Source organism: Rhodamnia argentea, chromosome 7 (assembly GCF_020921035.1).
Source record: "Rhodamnia argentea isolate NSW1041297 chromosome 7, ASM2092103v1, whole genome shotgun sequence".
NCBI classification, from domain to species: Eukaryota; Viridiplantae; Streptophyta; class Magnoliopsida; order Myrtales; family Myrtaceae; genus Rhodamnia; species Rhodamnia argentea.
In genome coordinates, this window is record NC_063156.1 from 3,244,006 (window position 1) to 3,266,434 (window position 22,429).

At 40.1% G+C, this 22,429-nt stretch overlaps 3 protein-coding genes and 1 long non-coding RNA gene across 4 annotated transcripts in view; all 4 read left to right on the forward strand.

The window, feature by feature from the left end:
* LOC125315879 overlaps positions 1-10,187 on the forward strand; it is a 10,782-nt gene extending 595 nt beyond the window's left edge. The window contains exon 2 of the long non-coding RNA XR_007199155.1: positions 10,154-10,187. This is a non-coding gene — a long non-coding RNA (uncharacterized LOC125315879). The remainder of the gene's footprint in view (positions 1-10,153) is intronic.
* The window catches only part of LOC115733454 (rust resistance kinase Lr10-like), a 16,288-nt gene extending 3,722 nt beyond the window's left edge, over positions 1-12,566 (forward strand). Inside the window, exons 2-3 of the mRNA XM_048281965.1 lie at positions 11,189-11,272; positions 11,347-12,566. Coding sequence (XP_048137922.1) covers positions 11,191-11,272; positions 11,347-12,521 — 1,257 coding nt within the window. The 5' untranslated portion in view covers positions 11,189-11,190 and the 3' untranslated portion in view covers positions 12,522-12,566. The remainder of the gene's footprint in view (positions 1-11,188; positions 11,273-11,346) is intronic.
* Positions 12,567-13,714: 1,148 nt separating this feature from the next.
* On the forward strand, positions 13,715-15,911 carry LOC125315861 (LEAF RUST 10 DISEASE-RESISTANCE LOCUS RECEPTOR-LIKE PROTEIN KINASE-like 2.5). The gene is made up of 3 exons (XM_048281928.1): positions 13,715-14,273; positions 14,943-15,014; positions 15,112-15,911. Exons 1-3 carry the CDS (start codon positions 13,715-13,717, stop codon positions 15,909-15,911), a joined length of 1,431 nt encoding a protein of 476 aa, XP_048137885.1.
* Positions 15,912-18,723: 2,812 nt separating this feature from the next.
* LOC115732893 (GEM-like protein 2) overlaps positions 18,724-22,429 on the forward strand; it is a 37,018-nt gene continuing 33,312 nt past the window's right edge. Inside the window, exon 1 of the mRNA XM_048281970.1 lies at positions 18,724-18,798. The gene's annotated coding sequence lies outside the window, so the exon portion shown is untranslated. The remainder of the gene's footprint in view (positions 18,799-22,429) is intronic.

Genomic DNA, 22,429 nt, shown 5'->3' on the forward strand with positions numbered 1-22,429 from the left:
TCCTACATGGCAACGTGCCATGTTAGTGGTTTTCGATGATAATGGTTGGGAGGATTACATTGAAATTTTTCCGAGAAATTTAGGACTAAATTAGCAAAATTGAAAAGTTTATAACTGTATGATTTTTTAGTGGTTGGACAATTTTCCCATTATATGTTTCCTTAACGAGTGCCTCATTTCATGTTCAACAAAGTCAATCAGTCTTATTGATTTCGAATTCCGCCGGTCAATCTCAGTGGGTTAAACGGATATCATTGCTTGATTATGCTCTAAATAAGTGTTGTATGTTTCCTTTGCTGGGGATTCAATCTCTTTTGCAGGAAAAGTTATCGTGGGTTACCTCTTCATTATCGGTTGGTTGATGGAGATGATTTCGCTCTATGGCACTGGTAAGGTTACTAAATGCACACATTTAACACACCAAAAAACTAGAGGAAAATTGTCAAAAAAAAGTCTTAAACCTATTGCACTTTTGCCAATTCAGTTATAAACTTTTTTTGTGCCAATTTAGTTCTAAACTTTTTGTATTTTTACCAATTCAGTCCATCCAACAAATATTGGCCGATCGGTCTTGACCTAGAGGGCAGCCGATGCTGACGATGCAATTTTTAATAATATTTTAATAATTATTTCAATTTTTTTGTTTGTTTTCTTTTTTTTTTCCTCTTTTCTTTCTTTTTCTTTTTTTCATTAGGGTCTTCTTCTTCCTCCAGCCATGGAGTCAACAATTAGCTAGAGAAGAGCGCTGGCAAGCCATTAGCAACACCGCTGCCGGACGAGGCCGCACTCGCCCACCGGCAACGCTATGGCTAGGCGAGCTCGGCCTCGCCCGGATCCGGCAACGTTCGGATTCGCCATGGTAACCCCCAAGGAATTACGGAGCGAGAGAGAGAGAGAGAGAGCGGGGTGGCTTGCTTGGGACCGAGATGAGAGATTCGAAGGTTCAAGTCGGAGGAAGGAATAAGAACAACGACGCCATGGATGGGCGATGGCGAGGCCAAGCTCGCCCACCATGGCGTCGCAGCGACGGCAACGACAACGCCATGGCTGGATGAGATTGGCTTCGCCCATATCCGGTGAGGCCTAGCCTCGTCCGGCGGCGGTGGTGCTTGTGGCCCCTTAGCTATGTCTTCCACTCAAGATCCCAATAGGTTGGTTCATCCTCATCTCCACTGCACAAACCAGATTTCCCCTTCTTTAGCCTATCTTACAAGACAGGGAGCCTCAAGACGCTGCTGCTTCTGGCGGCGAGGAGTCACGATTGGAATCATCAATGAAGAAAAGCATCATGGGTTTTCTCAACATCTCCCAGAGTGATTACTACATCGGCAACTCCATGACCCGAGGAAAGGAGAAGACTCAAAACAAAAACAAAAACAATTAAAGAAAAGAGGAAAAATTAAAAATTAAAAATTATTAAAAATCTCCACGTCATCTACACATCAGCGCTAGTGTACCAAAGTTTGTTGGACGGATTGAATTGGTAAAAATACAAAAGGTTTAGGATTGAATTGGCACAAAAAAAGGGTTTAGGACTAAATTGGCACAAAATTAAAAAGTTGAGGACTGGATTGGCAAAATTAAAAGGTTTAGGACTGAATTGATAAAGTACAATATGTTTAGAACTTTTTTGACAATTTTTCCCAAAAACTGGTTATCAAATTAATAACGCACCCACAATTTTCTTGCGCTTTCCCCAAAATTACAGTGCCATTCATTGTTGTGAAGTTCACCGTGGGAGGCCCACGTGTGATGATGTTGCTAATAAGCAAATGGAGGAGAAGGCCCTTATCAAAATGTTGAAGATTTTTTGCAGTCAAACAATAACTTCTTGCCAATACGGTACTCTTACTCATACATCAAGAAAATCACGGGCAGTCTCAAGGACAAGCTAGGCAAGGGAGGGTACGGTTCCATTTTCAAAGGAAGACTTCGGAGCGGCCGCGAGGTGGCTGTGAAGATTCTAAAGAAGGGGAAAGCGAACGGGCAGGACTTCATCGGTGAAGTGGCTACCATCGGAAGAATTTACTGTGTTAATGTGGTTGGACTCATTGGTTTTTGCTTTGAGGGCTCGAAACAAGCTCTTGTTTACGATTTCATGCGCAATGGGTCATTGGAAAAACACATTTTTTCACGAGGAGGACAAGGGACTTCACTTGATTGCAATGAAGTGTACAAAATTGCTCTTGGAGTGGCCAGAGGGATTGAGTATCTTCATCGAGGATGCGACATTCAAATTTCACACTTTGATATCAAGCATCAGAACATTCTTCTCGAGAAGGATTTTAACCCAAAAATTTCTGACTTTGGGCTTGCCAAATTGTATCCCACGGACTACAACACAATATCCATGACTACTGCAAGAGGAACGTTAGGATGCATGGCTCCAGAGCTGGTCTATAGGAACCTCGGGGGCGTCTCTTACAAAGCTGATGTCTACAGTTTCGGTAAATTGCTGATGGACATGGCTAGTGGAAGCAAGAATATGGATGCAGATGTAGAGCATTCAAGCCAGACGTGCTTTTCTATATGGGTTCATGACCAACTCTGCGAAGGATTGAACGTTCCCATAAAAAATGTCAGCAAGGAGGATAGGAGTATTACAAAGAAAATAATGATTGTTGCTCTTTGGTGCATTCAATTGCATCCGGGCAACCGCCCTTCGATGCGCAGAGCCTTGGAAATGTTGGAAGGAGAAGTAGATGACCTACGAATACCTCCGAAGCCACTCTTTTGTCCAGCAGAATTGTCAACAAGGATGATAGAACTTGGACTAACAATGGCGAAGCGACTGGATGCACTTCATCAACTAGTGCATTAACTTATGATGATTCTCCTCTTGAGTCAACTACGAGTGGTAATAGACATATATCAAAACCCTTTGATCCTGTGATATATGTGGCAAAAAGAAATGTATCATATTGATGATGTTTTAAGTGTACCTCCCTTTTCATTACCACGGATTGCAAATGTTTATAACTCAAATTATCATCGGCATATTAAAGATGTCATTAATCACACTTTGGACTTTCGGAGCGAGTTTGGGTTTCATAGTCTTTGCTTCAAAACTAATCACCACACAACCCGCGCTTTGCGTAGCTTCATGGCACTCCAATCGCCATATTCGCATGGCTTCGTTGCGCTCCAAATGCGGCTTCGAATAATGTCGAAAAATGATGGATGGGGAGATGATAAGATCTTCGAAGAGATGATAAACTTCTGTTTAGGCTCCATTGGTAATGAAATAATTTGTCATTGGCTAATTATTTTAAGTGATGTACATGATCATTTTCAGGAAAATGTTTCCCAAATCACTTGTTTCTCGTGAAACAAACTGAGCCTTAAGGACGGGAAACGTGAAGAACACTTATAACAAGTTCCTTAATTTGCGATACAGAGAAAAATAACAAAAAGTTAGGGGAACAAATCCGAAATAACGGAAAGATCGTGTTACGTTTTTTGCTTCCTGCTAATCTCTCTCCTTTAGCTTCCGACCAAAAAAAAAATCTCTTCCTTTGGCGATGGAGATCGTTTCTAGACTCAAACACAGTAAAGGATAATTCGAAAATTAAGCTAAAAAAATGAAAATAATACATTCCGATTCTCGTTTATCCTTCTCTCTCGTGATCTTAGTCAGATCTCTCCTCTTTTCCAGATTCCATCTCCACTCTCAGATCAAAGTTACCATTGGACACTCGCCCAAGAGAAGAAGACGAAGAAGAGGATGAGCGGTGGAGGGGAATCGGCGGCCACGCTGTGCAACACGTGCATGGTGGGGACGCCGGTGACAGGTGTAGCCGCAAGTGTATTTAGGAGTGAGCGATTCTAGGCTTCTTCTAGTATCTTACCCGTCAGGACTGATTTCCCAAATTTTGTACCCCGGAACCTGAAACCTACCTTGTGTGTACCGGTTCCCTGGGTATTTAGAAAATATTTAGTGAATGAATGGGAAGAAATGAAATCAGATTTAGAGGCATGATAACACTCTTTTTAATGAATTGTTTGTCTCACAACGTTGCTAATGGGTACTAGCAAAAATCGTCCGAGGACACAACATAATTTCGGAATGAGAATATCAGATAGTTATTCTAATATTTTTCTAAGAACTCTTAAAGTGAAATAATGGAAAAGACAGCCTTATCTCTTTGAAAAAAAAAATTGAAGTTGAAGTAAATCATTATTGAAAAGAATCATTTAATATATAATAGCGAGAGGAACATAACCTTTCACGTCTGAAAAGAATACAACTCTTTGCTTCTGAAAACTATAAATTCAAGCACAACTCTTCATGTTTGAGGACTGGTGATTTGGATGCACTTTTTCATGTCTGAAAAAGTTGTAACCTTTCAAAGGTCGTAAGAAATTAAAATTAAAATCTGAAATTTAAAATAATAGAAAAATAATTGCGACTCTTTTGTGAACGGTCGCACTGTTTCGCTAGGACAACATTCTTCTCGACAGAGATTTCACCTCAAAAGTTTGCGACTTTGGGCTCGCAAGACTGCATCCCTCGGATTGCAACACCGTGTCTATTACTGCAAGAGGAACCTTAAGATATATGGCTTTGGAGTTCGTCTTTAAGAATTTTGGGGGCGTCTCTTACAAAGCCGATGTCTAAAGTTTTGGAAAATTGCTGATGGAAATGACCAGGAGGAGGAAGAATGTGGACGCATTTTCAATGTACTTCAATCAGATTTACTTTCCTTTGTGGGTTCATGACCAACTCGGTGAAGGATTGGTCGTTCCGGTGGAAGAAGTTGTAACAAATTATAGAGACTGAATGTCATGATTATACGTTGTCAAAACAAAATCACCTATAATCGGAACCGAATGCAGAAACGTAAAGAATCTTTACTTTCCTCCAGCCATTGATGAAAACGATTGACAAATCGAAATTCGCGGAGTGATGAACGATTGACAATGGGTGCTTCTAGCCAATTGCCCTCTCTATGCGATGGTATGTGTTTACTACAGAAATGTACATTCTGTATGTACGTTAGAATGAAAACTAACAATGAGAGGGTTTGGCTTCAATGACCCTTTTATATTCTCCCTTTCGTAGCCCTTCGAATAACACCGTCCATCAAGACGTTATCATAACTTTTGGGCTTCGTGACTCTTGGGCGAGAATAGTTATCACTTAAGTTAATGCAATCAATGAAATGTTAATAAAATCAAATGTGGGATCAAATTATCTATATAATATTATAATATTCTCCGACTTGATCCCAACATTTCATAAAACGAAATATTGAACTAAATTCGCAAGAAATGATGCTAAAGACAAAGTACATGAATCATGGCGATATGTCCTCTTAGAACAAGTGGTATCTTCCATGTATCACAATGCACCTTATCTCATCTAAATCAACCCATATGTAATAACACAACTTAATGAATAAACCCTATGCTTATTCTAGGTCTACTTAACAGATAAACTTTTAGTTTATTCCAAGTCAAAGTTGGCAAATTTTTTTTCAGAATAAATGAATGTGTACACCAGAATTGAGAAAAACATAATAAATAAATAAGAGTTTCATAAATTCGTACATATGAATAAAATTACATGATAAGACCTATTCCCATCATAACCACATGATCCTTGTATCTTATTGGTGGCATGCCTTTAGTCAAAGGATCAACTAACATCAATTCAGTGCTAATGTGTTCTATGACCATTTTCTTTTCCTTAACACGTTCCCTTATGGCTAAATACTTAATGTCGATGTGCTTGCTTCGACTACCACTCTTGTGGTTTCTAGCCATGAAAACTGCAGCTGAATTGTCACAAAACAATCTTAATGGCCCAGTAATGGAATCCACAACTCTAAGCCCTGAAATGAAACTTTTCAACCACACATCATGCGAGGTGGCCTCAAAACAAGAAACGAACTCAGCTTCCATAGTGTAAGTAACAACTAAGGTCTGCCTCGCACTCCTCCATGATACGGCTCTGCCGATAAACATAAAGATGTATCCAGATATTGATTTTCAAGAATCAACGCAACCAGCAAAGTTCGAATCCGAATAACTAACTACCTCCGGAATGTCGGTTCGCCTATACATAAGCATGTAACCTTTTGTACCTTGAAGGTACCTCATCACCTTCTTTGCAGCTCTCTAGTGGTCAATACCTAGATTACTCTGATATCTTCTCAACATTCCCACAGCGAACGCAATGTTAGGTCAAGTGCAAACCTGAGTATACATTAAGCTTCCGACAACAGAAGCATATGGAATGTATTTCATTTGTTCCCTTTCTAAATCATTCCTCGGGCAGTGATTCAAATTGAACCTATCACCCTTCACAATAGGTGTTATACTCGATGAAAAATCTTTCATCCGAAATCTCTCTAAGACTTTATTAATATAGATTTTTTGAGACAGTCCCAAAATGTCTCGAGTTCTATCCCTATGGATCTTAATGCCAATGACATAAGATGCTTTATCCATATCCTTCATGTCAAAACTCTTAGAGAGAAATTGTTTCACCTCATGTAGCATCCGCATATCATTGGTTGCAAGTAAAATATCATCCACATATAGTACGAGGAAACAAATTTTACTCCCACCGATCTTCTGGTATATACATTGATCCATGACATTCTCTACAAAATCGAATGAGGAGATGATACCATGAAACCTTAAGTATCATTAGCAAGATGCTTGTTTCAGAGTCAGTGATAGCAAGAGGTAATGGACTTAGACTTTTCCATGACTTTGGTGGTGATAGAGTATAATTATGATGATATTGGAATTTTATCAAAGGTTGCTAGGTAATTTACTGCCATAATTTTTCAAAAAGAAATCCTATTATGCAAAGTGTTCTAGCTCCTACGGTAGTCTTTCTTCTGGATCCGGATCGCATAAAATTGGAGTTTTCATAACATGTTTACCATTACTTAAATTAGGCCGTACAAATGAAAATGGACGACATGATTTGAGAGAGGGTTGTGATTCAAAATTTTTCAAATCCCAAAAAAATTCCCGCCTAAATTTTTTCCTTCCCCCTCAATAAATGACGTGGCCCATTCTTGACCGTCTATTTTCATTTGGACGGCCTGATTTGAGTAATGGTGAGCATGTCACGAAAATCTCAATGTTAGGCGATCCAAATCCCTTTCTTCTAAATGGAAAATTTAGGAATTGAATTTTCATTCTTTGACAAATCTAATTTTACGGGAATCAAACAACTAAACAATGCCAAAAGTAAATCTTCCGAATAAAGAGCCAATCATTGTCATCTCTTATTCCAACTTTCGAAGCACGGTACGAGGAAATATACCCCTTTCGGTAGTTCACGCTCATCACCAATGTGCATTATCGTTCTTGAACTATTAATTTGTTCAATGCCATCCATTTTATTTAATATTGCCCTTTCATTAATTCAAATTTAGGGTGAATATCGTATATTTTTATGTAATTTAAGGAGTGGATTGAACATGTACTAAAAGTTCAGCGAATGCATTGAAAAAGTTAAAAGTTCGGGGATGACATTACACATTGAAATAAAGTTCGGGGATCGTATTGAACAAATTAAAAGTTTAAGGGTGACATTGTACATTATATCAAAGTTCAAAGATCATTTATATAATCTCTATCCTATGAAATTTTGGCCCATCATATTCACAGTCGATGACGATGACACCTGTTTGGCAGCTTCCCAAATTATTCTTTTATGAGCTTTTCCAGGATGGTTCGCAATGCATGATCTTTTCGCTTTTTCTTCCGATTCTCTGGTGCTCCTCTACGCACGTCGATCGACTTTGACGCGTCGGCTTTCGAGTCCCACACTTTGACTTCTTCAATCATACGTCAATCATATTTATTAGGCCCACCCCCAAGTAATTCAATTCACAATAATGCACAAGTAGTAGTAGTTTGGAGATTTATTCGTCTATGTGAGATTAACCAACCCATCGATGAAATAATTAATATTAAATTACATTTTCATTTAACAATTTAAACTATCGAAGTAGTTGGTAATGATCTCACAAAATTTCACTTTAAATTTTTTCGAATCTCTGTTTACCTCTCAACTCATTCATCTAGTAACTTAGATTTTTAGAACAGTTGGCAGTAACTATATCATCGCTCCTTTGTTTATGCTAGCTTTCCGATCCGATTCAATTCGTGACTTGCAAGTGCATGCAACAAACATTGCGATGCTAAAGCAACTTATCTTTATTATTAGTTATGCTTCCACATTGGTAGTATCGATTCGGGAAATTCACTTCATGTGGCAATGTTACCAATATAAGCTACCCTTTTCGACTAAAAGGTGCTTCGAGAAGCTTACGAGTTAGCATGTGAAAATAATCGCACTATTTTAGATTTATTATCAAGCAAGTACTATGTGCCAATGATTTGACTACAAAAACCACACAATTCGGCTTGTTGACATTTCGTTTCTTCCTTTGAGCCCTTTGGCTGTGAAAATAATCGCACTGTTTCCTTCATGATTATCTTCTGAATTAAATATATCTCGTTTTCTCAGTAACACTCTAAAGAGCCCTCCAATCACGACTTAACCACATGGCATTGTGCTGGTATGTAAGAAAAAGGCATGAATCATGTTACATCCGAATATGCAATTTCAAAATTAGGAAAGTTGAGGTTTGCATTAATAAGGAATAGACATGGGAAAAATCATTTTTTGAATTTACCACCTTCAGGATGAAAAAAGAAAGCATGTTCAGACCGAATTGCATCCCGCGAGTCTTCGGCCACATGTAAAGTCAAGTCGATCGCCTTGTATGACAGGCCAAAGTCGATTGGACTGTTGACTTCTCAGCGACCATTCGCACAGCTTTTCCGTGTCTGATGCGTCCCACTTTTGCCTTCTCTCGTCATTATTTCGAGAAAGAAACAGGGCATCTTTATCTCTCTCATTCCACCTCTCAATGCCAAACCCTTGATTATTTTCTTTTTATCGGAAAGGGCGTAATTCATTGAAAGATGAATTAACATGATCTTTTCGGCTCTCATTTCAAACCGTCAAATTTCAATCTCCTAATCCACCCTTCTTGTCCCGCCCCATAGCCGCTGGGGCAGGGCAAGGTTGGCTCTGAGCTTGCAGCGCAGCTGTGCCGGGGTGGCCCAGGCCAAGGTCGATTGAAACTTTAGATTTGTGGCGGTGCGTAAAGTCTGCCTTTGTGCTTTGCCTCCTCCGTTGACCGACCTTGACTTTTCCGCCGACCAATCCCAATATCTTCCTTCTCTCACACGTCCCATGTTGTGGTCGGCACACCCCAAATCACTCACATCCACACAAAGAGTTTGTAGTTTGAGAGATTTCTTCTTCTCTAACCTTTACCTATCTTTCTATTTACATACTCAACACTAAACACTTAAATTTCTTACTTCATTCGTGTTCACTTCTCTCCCATTGAATGACCAATGGCCAAAGATCATCTCCTCCTCCTTCTCCTCTTTCTTGTTCTACATCAGTCACTTAGCATCGCCATAGAGAATAATCAATGCACCAGCTCTTGCGGCGAGGTCACGAACATAAGCTTCCCGTTTCGGCTGAAGGGCGATCCGAAGATCTGCGGCGATTCTAAGTATGAGCTATCCTGCTTAAATAACCGGACCATTTTGAGTTTGTATTCGGGTGAGTACTACGTACGGCACATCGACCATACCAACTACACAATCAAGCTTGCCGATGTAGGGATGAGAAAGGGCAATTGTTCGTCTCTTCCTCGCCGCTCCTTGTGGTGCGGCAACTTCAGCGACCATGATCCGTATAATGCTTGTGACTACAAGTCGTCCATGTTCTATGGTCGAGAGCCATCCAAGACCGTTTCGATTGTGAAATGCACGAAGGCGGTTGATTCTCGGTTTTACGTTGACGCTTCATCGTGCCTTGATGGGGTTGAACTTTCGAATTTTTCTAGTACAAGAAGGCGAATATATGCCATGGTCCATGCGAATGTCTCGAACGTGGAAACTGCATGCACTATAGAGCTTATGGCAATGATACCTTGGTGGGTCGATGGCAATAATCTTCGGTCCTATGCCCAAATTCACGAACAGATGGTTTATGGATTTGAGCTTTCATGGCTTCCAATTGCGGCTAAGATGTATTGCAAAGGCCATTATTATTGGTACATCATCGACAAGCACCAAATTCAGTGCGAACCCAAGGAAGGTAAGAACTTTTGAGTTTGTTCAGTTTTCTCAAAATAAATAGATAAAAAAAAATTATATTGTGATGACATATCTGAGCAAAGTCTGCGAAATTTGATCTAAATGTGAAATTGAGCTCGGTCATCTGTATATCTTCTCGGAGCCCATGTGATGTGAATATGCCCATTTAGATCAAGTAGTTAGGTTAATCCTATTGTGATATTTTATAATTATTAGCATAAATACATTATGTACTGATTTGTTTTTATTCGAATTCCGCTAATGGATTGAACTGATATACTCATTGCTTGTTATGGTCTAAATAAGAGCCTTGTTAATTTCTCCGGCTTTCAGTTGTCACATGTTCACTCTCTTTTGCAGGAATTTTGACCTACTTCTACGTAATTTCATCTTCGTGAAATTGAGCTCGGGCTTCCAAATGTACATAAAAATAAAAAAGAAATTGAGCTCGGGCCATCTGCATATCTTCTTAGAGCCCAGGGGATTTGAAAAGAGAACTGATTATGTGACAAATAAAAATAATTAAGAGTCGTTCTAAGGTCCGCTCTATCAATAATCTGTGTCTCACAATATGTTGTTACTCTCATGGTCATCCAAAAACTATTAAGCTAGAAAAATCCATTTGAAAATGCATGTTAAGATCGAGCACTTAAATGTCTAATTAAGTTTTTTTTATTATTTTAAATTTTCTTCAGCTTTCACTTGTCACATATTCAAACTCTTTTGCAGGAGGCATCCGCTATTACCTCTCAATGATAGCCTACTGGTACCCGCTCTCTGAGATCGGTAACATACTAATACAATCTTCTCATTGTGGAATTAATTTTAGTTTTTTCTAAATGCAAAATTCTTTTAATCTAAAAATGAAAAATATTTAACACGGCCCAAATTTGTTATACGTATGACAATAATTTCCTTATTTGTTCTTTTCTCTATCTATGTAGTTTGAATCCCGCCCACAAATATTAGGGGATCGAACCGATATGCTCATTTGCTCGATTATGGTCTAAACAAGTGTCTTTTAAAATTTCCTCAGATATGACTTGTTACAAATTCAACCTCAATTGCGGAATAGGGATCAACGGTTGCCTCGATACAATGATCTGGCTCTTTGTCATCGGTAATATTACTATAGTCTTATCATTGTGGAATCGACTTTATATTTCTGAATGCAAACATTTAACACGCCCACAGTGTTTGCGTTCATGGTTGTGAAATTCATCTTGGGAGCCCCATGCGTGATGACGTTGCTAATACACAAATGGAGGAGAAGACACTTAGCAATGGATCAAAACATTGAGGAATTTTTGCAATCTAATAATAACTTCTTGCCAATAAGGTACTCTTATTCGGACATTAAGAAAATCACAAGCCGTCTTAAGGACAAGCTAGGTGAGGCAGGGTATGGTTCCGTATTCAAAGGGAGACTCCGAAGCGGCCGTGAGGTGGCGGTGAAGATTTTGAAGAAAGGGAAAGCGAACGGGCAAGACTTCATTAGCGAAGTGGCTACCATCGGAAGAATTCATCATGTTAATGTGGTTGGACTCATTGGTTATTGTTTCGAGGGCTCCAAACAAGCTCTTGTCTATGATTTCATGCACAATGGGTCTTTGGATAAGCATATTTTCTCACGAGCGGAAGGGACTTCTCTTGATTGCAAGGAAGTGTACGAGATTGCTCTCGGAGTGGCTAGAGGGATTGAGTATCTTCATCGAGGATGCGACATGCAAATTCTACACTTTGATATTAAGCCTCACAACATTCTTCTCGATAGGGATTTCAACCCAAAAGTTTCTGACTTTGGGCTTGCCAAATTGTACCCCACGAACTACAACACCGTATCTGTGACTGCTGCAAGAGGAACTTTAGGATACATGGCACCAGAGCTGGTCTATAGGGACCTCGGGGGCATCTCTTACAAAGCCGATGTCTACAGTTTCGGCAAATTGTTGATGGAAATGGCTAGTGGCCGGAAGAATTGGGATGCGGTTGTAGAGTGTTCCAGTCAGACTTACTTCCCTTTGTGGGTTCATGACCAACTTAGCGAAGGATTGGACATCCCGTTGGAGCAAGCTAGAGAGGAGGATAGGAGAATAGTAAAGAAGATGATAACAGTTGCTCTTTGGTGCATACAATGGAGTCCTGGCGACCGCCCTTCGATGCGCAAAGTCTTGGAAATGCTGGAAAGAGAAGCAGATGATCTACAATTACCTCCCAAGCCACTCTTTTATCCAACAGAAGTGTCGACAAGAGATGATGGAACTTGGACTGGGGAAGGCAATGGTATGACATCCACTCCATCAACTAGTGCAATGACTTATGAAGATTCTCATCTCGAGGATACTAGTACTGGCATTGCACAAGTATAGGCACGTTTCGGAACCTATTGATCCCGTGACATATGCGACAAATAGGAAAGGTCGTATTGATGATCCTTTATGTGTACCTGCCCTTTCATGGCCATCATCAGATGGTGTACGTTTATAGTTATGTTTATGCATCTTAATTATGAGTGTATTCTATCCATGGTCCTTCAGTTGTATTCTACCCATGGTCCAAGTATTTAGAATGCTGAAAAAGTATTTGAAATTTACCGTCATGTCCATAGTGCATTCTGATTCCCATCCTAGGTTATGTTTTCAAAATGTGTCTCTCGATTATGAAAAGTCATGCGTAAAACTTACAACTCTTGAATAGTAATCTCTCTTCGACCGAAAAAAAAAATGATAATCTCTCTCTATGTGTATAAATATGTATAGATTTTTCTTACCATTTATTCTGTCTCTCCGATTAAACGAACGTAGACTTTATGAATCATTCTACACACGAGATTTGACGACTATTTTGTGGGGGATAAGCATTTTGATTTTCCCCCCTTTGCCAGCAAAGAGAGCTTTAAAAAAAAAAAGCATGCCAATCGAATTGAATATCCTATCATTTAAAGATGAATCAACATGATCTTTTCGACTCCCATTTCGACCGTCAAATGCCAATCTCTTAATCCACCTTCTTGCCCCACCCCATAGCCACCGGGGCAGGGCAAGTTTGGCTCTGAGCTCGCTACGCAGCTGTGCCGGTGCGGGGGTCGATTGAAACTTTAGATTGGTGGCGGGGCATAAAGTTTCCCTTTGTGCTTTGTCTCCTCCGTTGACCGACCTTGACTTTTCCGCCGACCAATACCAATCTCTTCGTTCTCTCACACGTCCAAACAAAGAGTTTGTACTCTGAGATTTTTTCTTTTCTAGTCTTTACCTATCTTTTTATTTTACATCTCAGCAATAAACACTTGATTTTCTTACTTTATTCGTGTTCACTTCTTTCCCATTGCATGACCAATGCCCAAAGATCAAATCCTCCTCCTCCTCCTGCTCCTCCTCCTCCTCCTCCTCCTCCTCCTTCTCTTTCGTCTTCTACATCAGTCTCTTAGCATTGCCACAGACAATATCAATGCACCAGCTCTTGCCGCAAGGTCACGAACATAAGCTTCCCGTTTCAGCTAAAGGGTGACCCGAAAATCTGCGGCGACCCTAAGTATGAGCTATTGTGCTTAAATAACCGGACCATGTTGAATTTGTATTCAGGTAAGTACTACATACGGCACATCGACCATACCAACTACACCATAAGGGTTGCCGATGTAGGGATGAGAAAGGGCAATTGTTCGTCTCTTCCTCGCCGCTCCTTGTGGTGCGGCAACTTCAGCTACCATGATCCGTATAGTGCTTGTGACTACGAGTCGTCCATGTTCTATGGTCAAGAGCCATCCAAAACTGTCTTGATCGTGAAATGCACGAAGGCGGTTGCTTCTCGGCTTTACATTGATGCTTCATCGTGCCTTGATGGGGTCAAATTTTCGAATTTTTCTAGAACAAGAAGGCGAATATATGCCATGGTCGATGCGAATGTCTCGAACGTGGAAACTGCATGCACTATAGAGCTTATGGCAATGATACCTGGGTGGGTTGATGGCAATAATCCTCGGTCCGATGCCCAAATTCACGAACAGATGGTTTATGGATTTGAGCTTTCATGGCTTCCAATTGCGGGTATGATGTATTGCAAACGTCATTATTATTGGGAAATCAGCAGCAAGCACCAAATTCAGTGCGGACCCAAGAAAGGTAAGAACTTCTCGGCTTGTTCAGTTTTCTGAACCAAAAAAAAAAAATTTATAACAAAAAATTAATGTGAGGACATATCTGATCAAAATCTGATAAATTTGATCTAAACATGAGATATATTAGAAAGCTATCGACGTTTGCATATATAATACTTCTCTGTTTCTGCAATATAATATAATGCTATCCACGTAAATATTCAGTCCAAAGAGGTTCCATCTGCAATATTGCCCAATGTTTTAGGATTAAACTATTGTGTAATTTTTTTTTTCAGATTTGTGTTAAATTGTAAATGTAATCATTTCGATCAGTTTTTGTCAGATACTGCTGACGGTTTAGTTATCGTCGGTCGTCCTACGTATCAAACCGCCACGTTAGTGATTTTTGACGATAATGGTTGGAAGGACTACATTGAAATTTCTTCAAAAAATTTAGGACTAAATTAGCAAAATTGAAAAGTTTATAACTATATGATTTATTAGTGGTTGGACAATTTTCCCATTATATGTTTCCTTAACGAGTGCCTCATTTCATGTTCAACAAAGTCAATCAGTCTTATTGATTGCGAATTCCCATGATCAATCTCAGTGGATTGAACGGATATCATTGCTTGATTATGCTCTAAATAAGTGTTGTATGTTTCCTTTGTTGGGGATTCAATCTCTTTTATAGGAAAAGTTATCGTCAATTACCTCTTCATTATCGGTTGGTCGTTGATGGAGATGATTCCGCTCTATGGCATCGGTAACATTACTAAATGCACACATTTAACACACCCAAAAACTGGTTATCAGATTAATAATGCACCCACAATTTTCTTGCGCTTTCCCCAAAATTACAGTGCCATTCATTGTTGTGAAATTCATCGTGGGAGCCCCATGTGTGATGCTGTTGCTAATACGCAAATGGAGGAGAAGGCACTTAGCAATGGATCAAAATGTTGAAGAATTTTTGCAGTCCAACAATAACTTCTTGCCAATATGGTACTCTTACTCAGACATCAAGAAAATCACGGGCGGTCTCAAGGACAAGCTAGGCGAGGGAGGGTATGGTTCCGTTTTCAAAGGAAGACTCCGGAGCGGCCACGAGGTGGCTGTGAAGATTCTGAAGAAGGGGAATGCGAACAAGCAGGACTTCATCAGCGAAGTGGCTACCATCGAAAGAATTTACCATGTTAATGTGGTTGGACTCATTGGTTTTTGCTTTGAGGGCTCTAAACAAGCTATTGTTTACGATTTCATGCACAATGGGTCTTTGGAAAAGCACATTTTCTCACAAGGAGGACAAGAGACTTCTCTTGATTGCAACGAAGTGTACAAGATTGCTCTTGGAGTGGCTAGAGGGATTGAGTATCTTCATCGGGGATACGGCATTCAAATTCTGCACTTTGATATCAAGCCTCACAATATTCTTCTCGACAAGGATTTTAACCCAAAAATTTCTGACTTTGGGCTTGCCAAATTGGATCCCACGGACTACAACACCATATCCTTGACTGCTGCAAGAGGAACTTTAGGATACATGGCTCTAGAGCTGGTCTATAGGAACCTCGGGGGCGTCTCTTACAAAGCCGATGTCTACAGTTTCGGTAAATTGCTGATGGAAATGGCTAGGGAAGGAACAATATGGATGCAGATGTAGAGCATTCAAGCCAGACGTACTTTCCCATATGGGTTCATGACCAACTCTGCGAAGGATTGGACGTTCCCATAAAAAATGTCAACGAGGAGGATAGGAGTATTACAAAGAAAATGATGATAGTTGCTCTTTGGTGCATTCAATTGAATCTGGGCAACCGCCCTTCGATGCGCAAAGCCTCGGAAATGCTGGAAGGAGAAGTAGATGATGGATGGAGAGATGATAAGATCTTCGAAGAGATGATAAACTTCGGTTTAGGCTCCGTTGGTAATGAAAGAATTTGTCATTGACTTATTATTTTAAGTGATGCACACTGTTTTCCAAATCACTTATTTATCGCTATACAAACCAGGCCTTAAAGGACGGGAAACGCGAAGAACACTTAGAACAAGTTCCTTAATTTGTGATACAGAGCAAAATAACCAATAGTTAGGGGACCAAATCCGAAATAACGGAAAGATCGTGTTGCTTTTTGCTTCCTGCTAATCTCTCTCCTTTAGCTTCCGACCAAAAAAAAAAAAAACTCTTCCTTTGGCGATGGAGATCGTTTCTAGACTCAAACACAGTAAAGGATAATTCGAAAATTAAGCTGAAAAAATGAAAATAATACATTCCGATTCTCATTTATCCTTCTCTATCGTGATCTTATTCAGATCTCTCCTCTTTTCCAGATTCCATCTCCACTCTCAGCTCGACATACCAATGGACACTCGCGTAAGAGGAGAAGAAGAGGATGAGCGGTGGAGGGGAATCGGCGACCACGCTGGGCAATACGTGCATGGTGGGGACGCCGGCGACAGGTGTAGCCGCAAGCGCATTTAGGAGTTAGCGATTCTAGGTTCCTTTCAATATCCTATCCGTCAGGACTGGTTTCCCAAATTTTGTACCCCGGAACCTGAAACTAACCTTGTTTCTACCGGCTCCCTAGGTGTTTAGAACATATTTAGTGAATGAATGGGAAGAAATGGAATCAGACTTTGAGGTGTGATAACACTCTTGTTAATGAATTATTTGCCTCACAATGTTGCTAATAGTTACTAGCAAAAATCGTCCGAGGATACAACACAATTTCGCAGTGATAATATCATATAGTTATTCTAATATTTTTTTAAGAACTCTTAAAGGAAAACAATTGAAAAGAGGACTGTATCTCTTAAAAAAAAAAAATAGAAGTTGAAGTAAATCAATATTGAAAGAATCATTTAATATATAATAGCGAAAAGAACACAACTTTTTGCGTCTGAAAAGAGTACAACTCTTTGTGTCTCAAAACTGTTAATCCGAACACAACTCTTCATGTTCGAAGACTAGATTGGTGATTCGGATGCATCTTTTCATGTCCAAAAACTATCATGTCTGAAAAAATTACAACCTTTCCAAGGTCATAAGAAATTAGAATTAAAATTCAAAATTAAAAATAATAGAAAAATAATTGCAACTCTTTTGTGAATAGTCACACTGTTTCGCTAGGACAACATTCTTCTCGATAGAGATTTCACCCCAAAAGTTTGCGACCTTGGGCTCACAAGATTGTATCCCTCGGATTGCAACACTGTCTCTGACTGCAAGAGGAACCTTAAGATATATGGCTTCGGAGCTGGTCTTGAAGAATTTTGGGGGCGTCTCTTACAAAGCCAATGACTATAGTTTTGGAAAATTGCCGATGGAAATCACTAGGAGGAGGAAGAATGGGGACGCAGTTTCAAAGTACTTCAGTTATATTTACTTTCCTTTGTGGGATCATGACCAACTCAGTGAACGATTGGTCGTTCCGGTGGAAGAAGTTAGCGAGGAGGAGAGGAGAACAATAAAAAAAGCCATGGTAATAGTTGCTCTTTGGTGCATATAATGGAATCCTAGCGACTGCCCTTCGTTGCGCGAAGTCCTGGAAATGCTCAAGGGGGAAGTAGATGATCTGCAAATATCACCCAAGCCGCTCCTTTTGTCCAACTGAAATGTCGGGAAGGGATGATGCAATTTGGACCGACGAAGGCAATGATACTGTATCCACTCCATCAACTAGTGCATCGCCTTACGAAGTTTCTCACTTTGAGTATACTAGTATTAGTATCACACAAATATAGATGCATATCGAAACCGTTTGATCCCGTCACATATGTGGCAAATTGAAACATGGTATTGATGAAGTTTCATGTGTGGCTCCTCTTTCTTGGCCATCATCAAATTGTAGAATGTTTAACGGATCTTAATTACGCCCGATTGATCCTTTAGCATTATCACATTAAACGACGGATGGAGATGTATGCCATTTTTATTAAAACTGTGTCTGAACATTCTAGTCGAGTTTGAATTCATTTCTAATGTATGCGAGTACGGCCGTATTCAGCTTTTTAAGATCGTGTTAACTTTTCCAGATGCTTCCTACTGTCATTTTTAAGCAGTACATCACTATTTGTATGAAATTGAACGAACCAGAAATGGGCTAGGTCAAACAAAATCCCACTTTAAAAATGGATGTGAAATTTTACAATTTTTTTAAGATTGAATTTCGTGTAACTTCATTTGCATTTTTTTTTATTTTATTTAAGAAGTGAGGAAAAAAGAATCGAATGGTGAGTTGCATCGTTTACAATTTCATTGCTTTTTTCTTGGCCGGATAGACGATGTTTCTGTTTTTGGCCTCCAAGGATTCGGAAGCGCACTTTTCCGATCACAGGTCCTTAATTTGGGATACACGGCGAGATAACAAAAAGTTTAGGGGACCAAATCCGAAATAATAGAGAGGTCGCGTCCTTGGATGCAAACATCGCCTCGCTATTGCTTCCTTCTGGTCGCCTCTACTCAAACCCAGTGAACCGTTACTTCAAAAATTAAGCCAAAAAAAAAAAAGGAAATAAAAGAAAGCTCAACACATTCTGATTCTGATTCTGATTCTCGTTTGTCGTTGTCTCTTGTGATCTATCGAAGTCTCGTCTTTTCTAGATTCCATCTCCACTCTCTTTTCTTGTCCGATTGTTTCTCGAATCGCAATCCCAATCGAAACAAGTGGCCCGTGCGTGGTGGGGACGCCGGTGGAGCCACGGGCGCATCCCGCCAATCAGCACGCCGCCACGTGGGTTGCCGGCGAGCTCTCACTCCAGCTACTTGAATGCCACCCCAAGTGGCTCGGCCTCTGGCTTCGTCTGCCTCAACCAAAGCAGCGGCGAGAACCGGTGCGTCCATGTCGCTCCGGCGAATGGTTCCGCGTCATCTGGCAGGAGTGAGTCTATCGAGGCGTACTTTTCCCCGTCTGCAGTCGTGTTATGGTTGACGATTAGGATTTCATGATGGTGTTGATGAGGCCGACGCTTTGCTGGTCTTTGCAGGGCAGATGAACAAGGTATGCAACGCGTTGAACCGGTGTGGGAAGAGGTTCGAAGATGCTACGCGAAAAGCAGAGTCGCTCGCGGACAATGTCTGGCATCACCGTGAGTTTTCTATACATTTTTTTTTTCTCGGTAAACATGTCAATAGAATCTGATAGAAACGTTTTGGATTTATCCGTGGAGACGCATCTGATTGAAGATTTGCTTGCTTGCAAATATTTCTTCTCTGTTTCTGCAATCTATGAGAATGCTATCGAAGTAATTCCTCAGTCCAACCAGTTTGGCTCTTTGTCTTCGTAATTGATGTCGTTTGTTCAGCATGGTGGCCTCACCACAATCCGGTCCGGTGGTTTTGGAAATCAGTTCAAACGATATTATAATCTGTGCATCCAACCCGCTAATCAGCAGTTGAGTGGATCAAATCCCGTGTGTATTTATCTAGAGGAGCTTCAACTTTACTGGGCGGTGCTATCTTCGGTTCTTATTCTTTTCACAATCTATGCCAATTCTTCTAGAACAAATTGCCAAATCCATAACATGGTACTTCCGTGGAGGCTGGAGGGCAAGGCTTGTTTTCCATCATTTTCTAAGTCTGTCGTGGCTGAACATCGCACTAGATAGACCATCATGTCTTGGCCCTACATCTTTTCCGTGTAAAGAAGAAAAATTAGCTTCTGTCCTGTAAGAGCAACAGCAAGCACTGCAGCAGTTGGATAAGCTTGGCTCTGACTTTTCAGCCGACCGTTATTTGTCGGAGATTTTTCCCTCTCCCTGTCGATAAATACCCTCCTCGTTATTTCAAGAAACAGAGCAACTCCAATTGTTCCTCTCATCTATTGCATAAGCTATGCACAAAGATCGACTCCTCCTCCTCCTCCTTCTTCTACATTGGTCTTTATTATCGCCGTCGAAAACAATCAGTGCACAACCTCGTGTGGCGACATCGCGAACATAACCTATCCGTTTCGGCTGAGGGACGACCCTCGCTATGAGCTAGCCTGCGTAAACAGCCACACCATTCTAGATCTGTACTTAGGCAAGTACTATGTACAGCACATCGACTATACCAACTACACGATTAGGGTTGCCGATGTCGAGCTGTGAGAAAGCAACTTCTCGTCTCTTCCTCTCCGCTCCTTGTCGTGCGGCTACTTTCGAGACGAACTCTTGGGTCCATATTTTTCCAAGACCGTGGCAATCACGTACTGCACCAAGGCCGTCGATTCTCAGTTTTACTTCGACACTCTGTCATGCCTTGATAGGTCAAATTTTCGAATTTCTCTAATGCGGGAAGGCGAGTATATACCGTGGTCGATGCGAGTGTCTCACGTATGTGGAAGCTACATGCACTATAGAGCTTATGGCAATGATACCTTGGTGGGTTGATGGCAAATGATCTTCGTTCCTATGCGCAAATTCATCAACTAAAGGTTGATGGGTTTGAGCTTTCCTGGCATCCAATTGTGTGTAAGATCAATTGCAGAAATTATTTTCAGTGCTTCATCAACGACACGCACGAAATTCAGTGCATTCAGGAAGGTAACGACTTTTGAGTTTGTTCAATTTCCTTTTTAAAAAAAAACTCAGGCTATTTTCCACCTTCAATTAGCTTTAGACGCACTCTAAACTTAAAATGGCCCAAAATAGCCATCGTTGAAACCACATTAATGGTAACATTGATGAAATAGGAGAAGTACACATTTAGTTTCGATCAATCAATCTAATGATTTTTATCAACCTTTTCTAAACGTTTTTTGTTCTCCTTTTTGTGTTGAGATCGGAGAAGTTTGCACGTTCATTGCTTTTTCACGAGCATCATCTAAGATCCGAGTATTTTAGACAATTTAATGATCGAAAATTCAAATTTAAAAGAATATCGATATAGTAAATTTATTTATGATGTCTCTCTAAAGCTCATTGTGGCATAACTCCCTACAGTATACAATTCTTCAGTTCAAGTTTTTCTTACGGGAAATTCTTTGGTTAAGGTTGTGAACTCTTTGCGATTGTAATTCATACATAAAATATGTTATAACAAAGATCACCAATAATGTTTCCATTAGAAAAATTCCTTAATAGAAAGCGACTTGAGCACATTATTAAGTATAAGAGCGGAAATGAAGTCTATATCAAAATAAATGGGATGTAAAATAAGTTGGCGGAATAAAACATCCTTGCTCTAATGGATTGAACCGTTATGCTCATTGCTTGATTATGGTTTAAATATTCTTCAGCTTTCACTTGTCACATACTCAATCTCTTTTGCAGATGGAAATATGTTCGTTTTCCTCTCCTATATCGCCCAGTTTATGGAAGTGATCCCGCTCTATGCCATCGGTAACATTACTACAATCTTCTCATTGTGAAATCAATTTAGTGTTCCTATGACACACCCACAAATTGGTTGTACGTGTAACAATAAATACACCATTTTGTCATTTCTTCATCTATTTAATTCGAATTCCGCCACAAAATTTAGTAAATAGAACCGATACACTCAGTTACTTGAGTATGGTCTAAATAAGTGTCTTTAAAATTTATTCAGGTGTCACTTGTGGCAAATTTAACCTCCATTGCAAAATAGTGAACAATGGTTACTTTCGTGCGATGCTCCCGTTCTTTGCCATCGGTAACATTAGTACAATTTTCTCCTTATGAAGTTGACTCAATGTTTCTAAATGCAATGATTTAACACACCCACAAATTGGTTATCAGAAACATAACACAACCACAAATTTCTTACGTTTTATCCAAAATACATTGTTGGCTTGCATGGTTGCGAAATTCATCTTGGGAGCCCCGTGTGACATCCTGTAATCCGGCTCGTTTTGAAGCCTTGAATAAATGAAAAGTCTCATCGATGTATTTCAGTCGAATCTCACTCGGAACCGATCCCTCTCGAGCAAACTAACCAAATGGGAATGGCTAGCTAGGAAAGTCAAGTACGTGGACCTAAGAACTTGGTCATGGAGTGACCCTTTGGCCATGAAAATTGTCGAGGGAATATTTTGGACCAATATAGGCCGATCCTAGAATGATTAAGGAACGATTTGGATAATACCCAACGCTTGGATCACGGGTGATTCCGTTCGACCTCGTGTGGGTTCCAAACGTCCTTGAATTATTTTCTAACGATCGTGTCTATCGGGACTAGTGATTGACCCTCGTAATTGATTGATAACCAAGGTCGCCATG

Bases quoted from the DNA above. Each gene is read 5' to 3' on its own strand.
- LOC125315861 (XM_048281928.1), top strand. From the start codon at position 13,715: ATGTTGAATTTGTATTCAGGTAAGTACTACATACGGCACATCGACCAT. The intron at 14,274-14,942 runs GTAAGAACTTCT...TCTCTTTTATAG, and splicing joins TCAGTGCGGACCCAAGAAAG to GAAAAGTTATCGTCAATTAC. The intron at 15,015-15,111 runs GTAACATTACTA...CCAAAATTACAG, and splicing joins GATTCCGCTCTATGGCATCG to TGCCATTCATTGTTGTGAAA.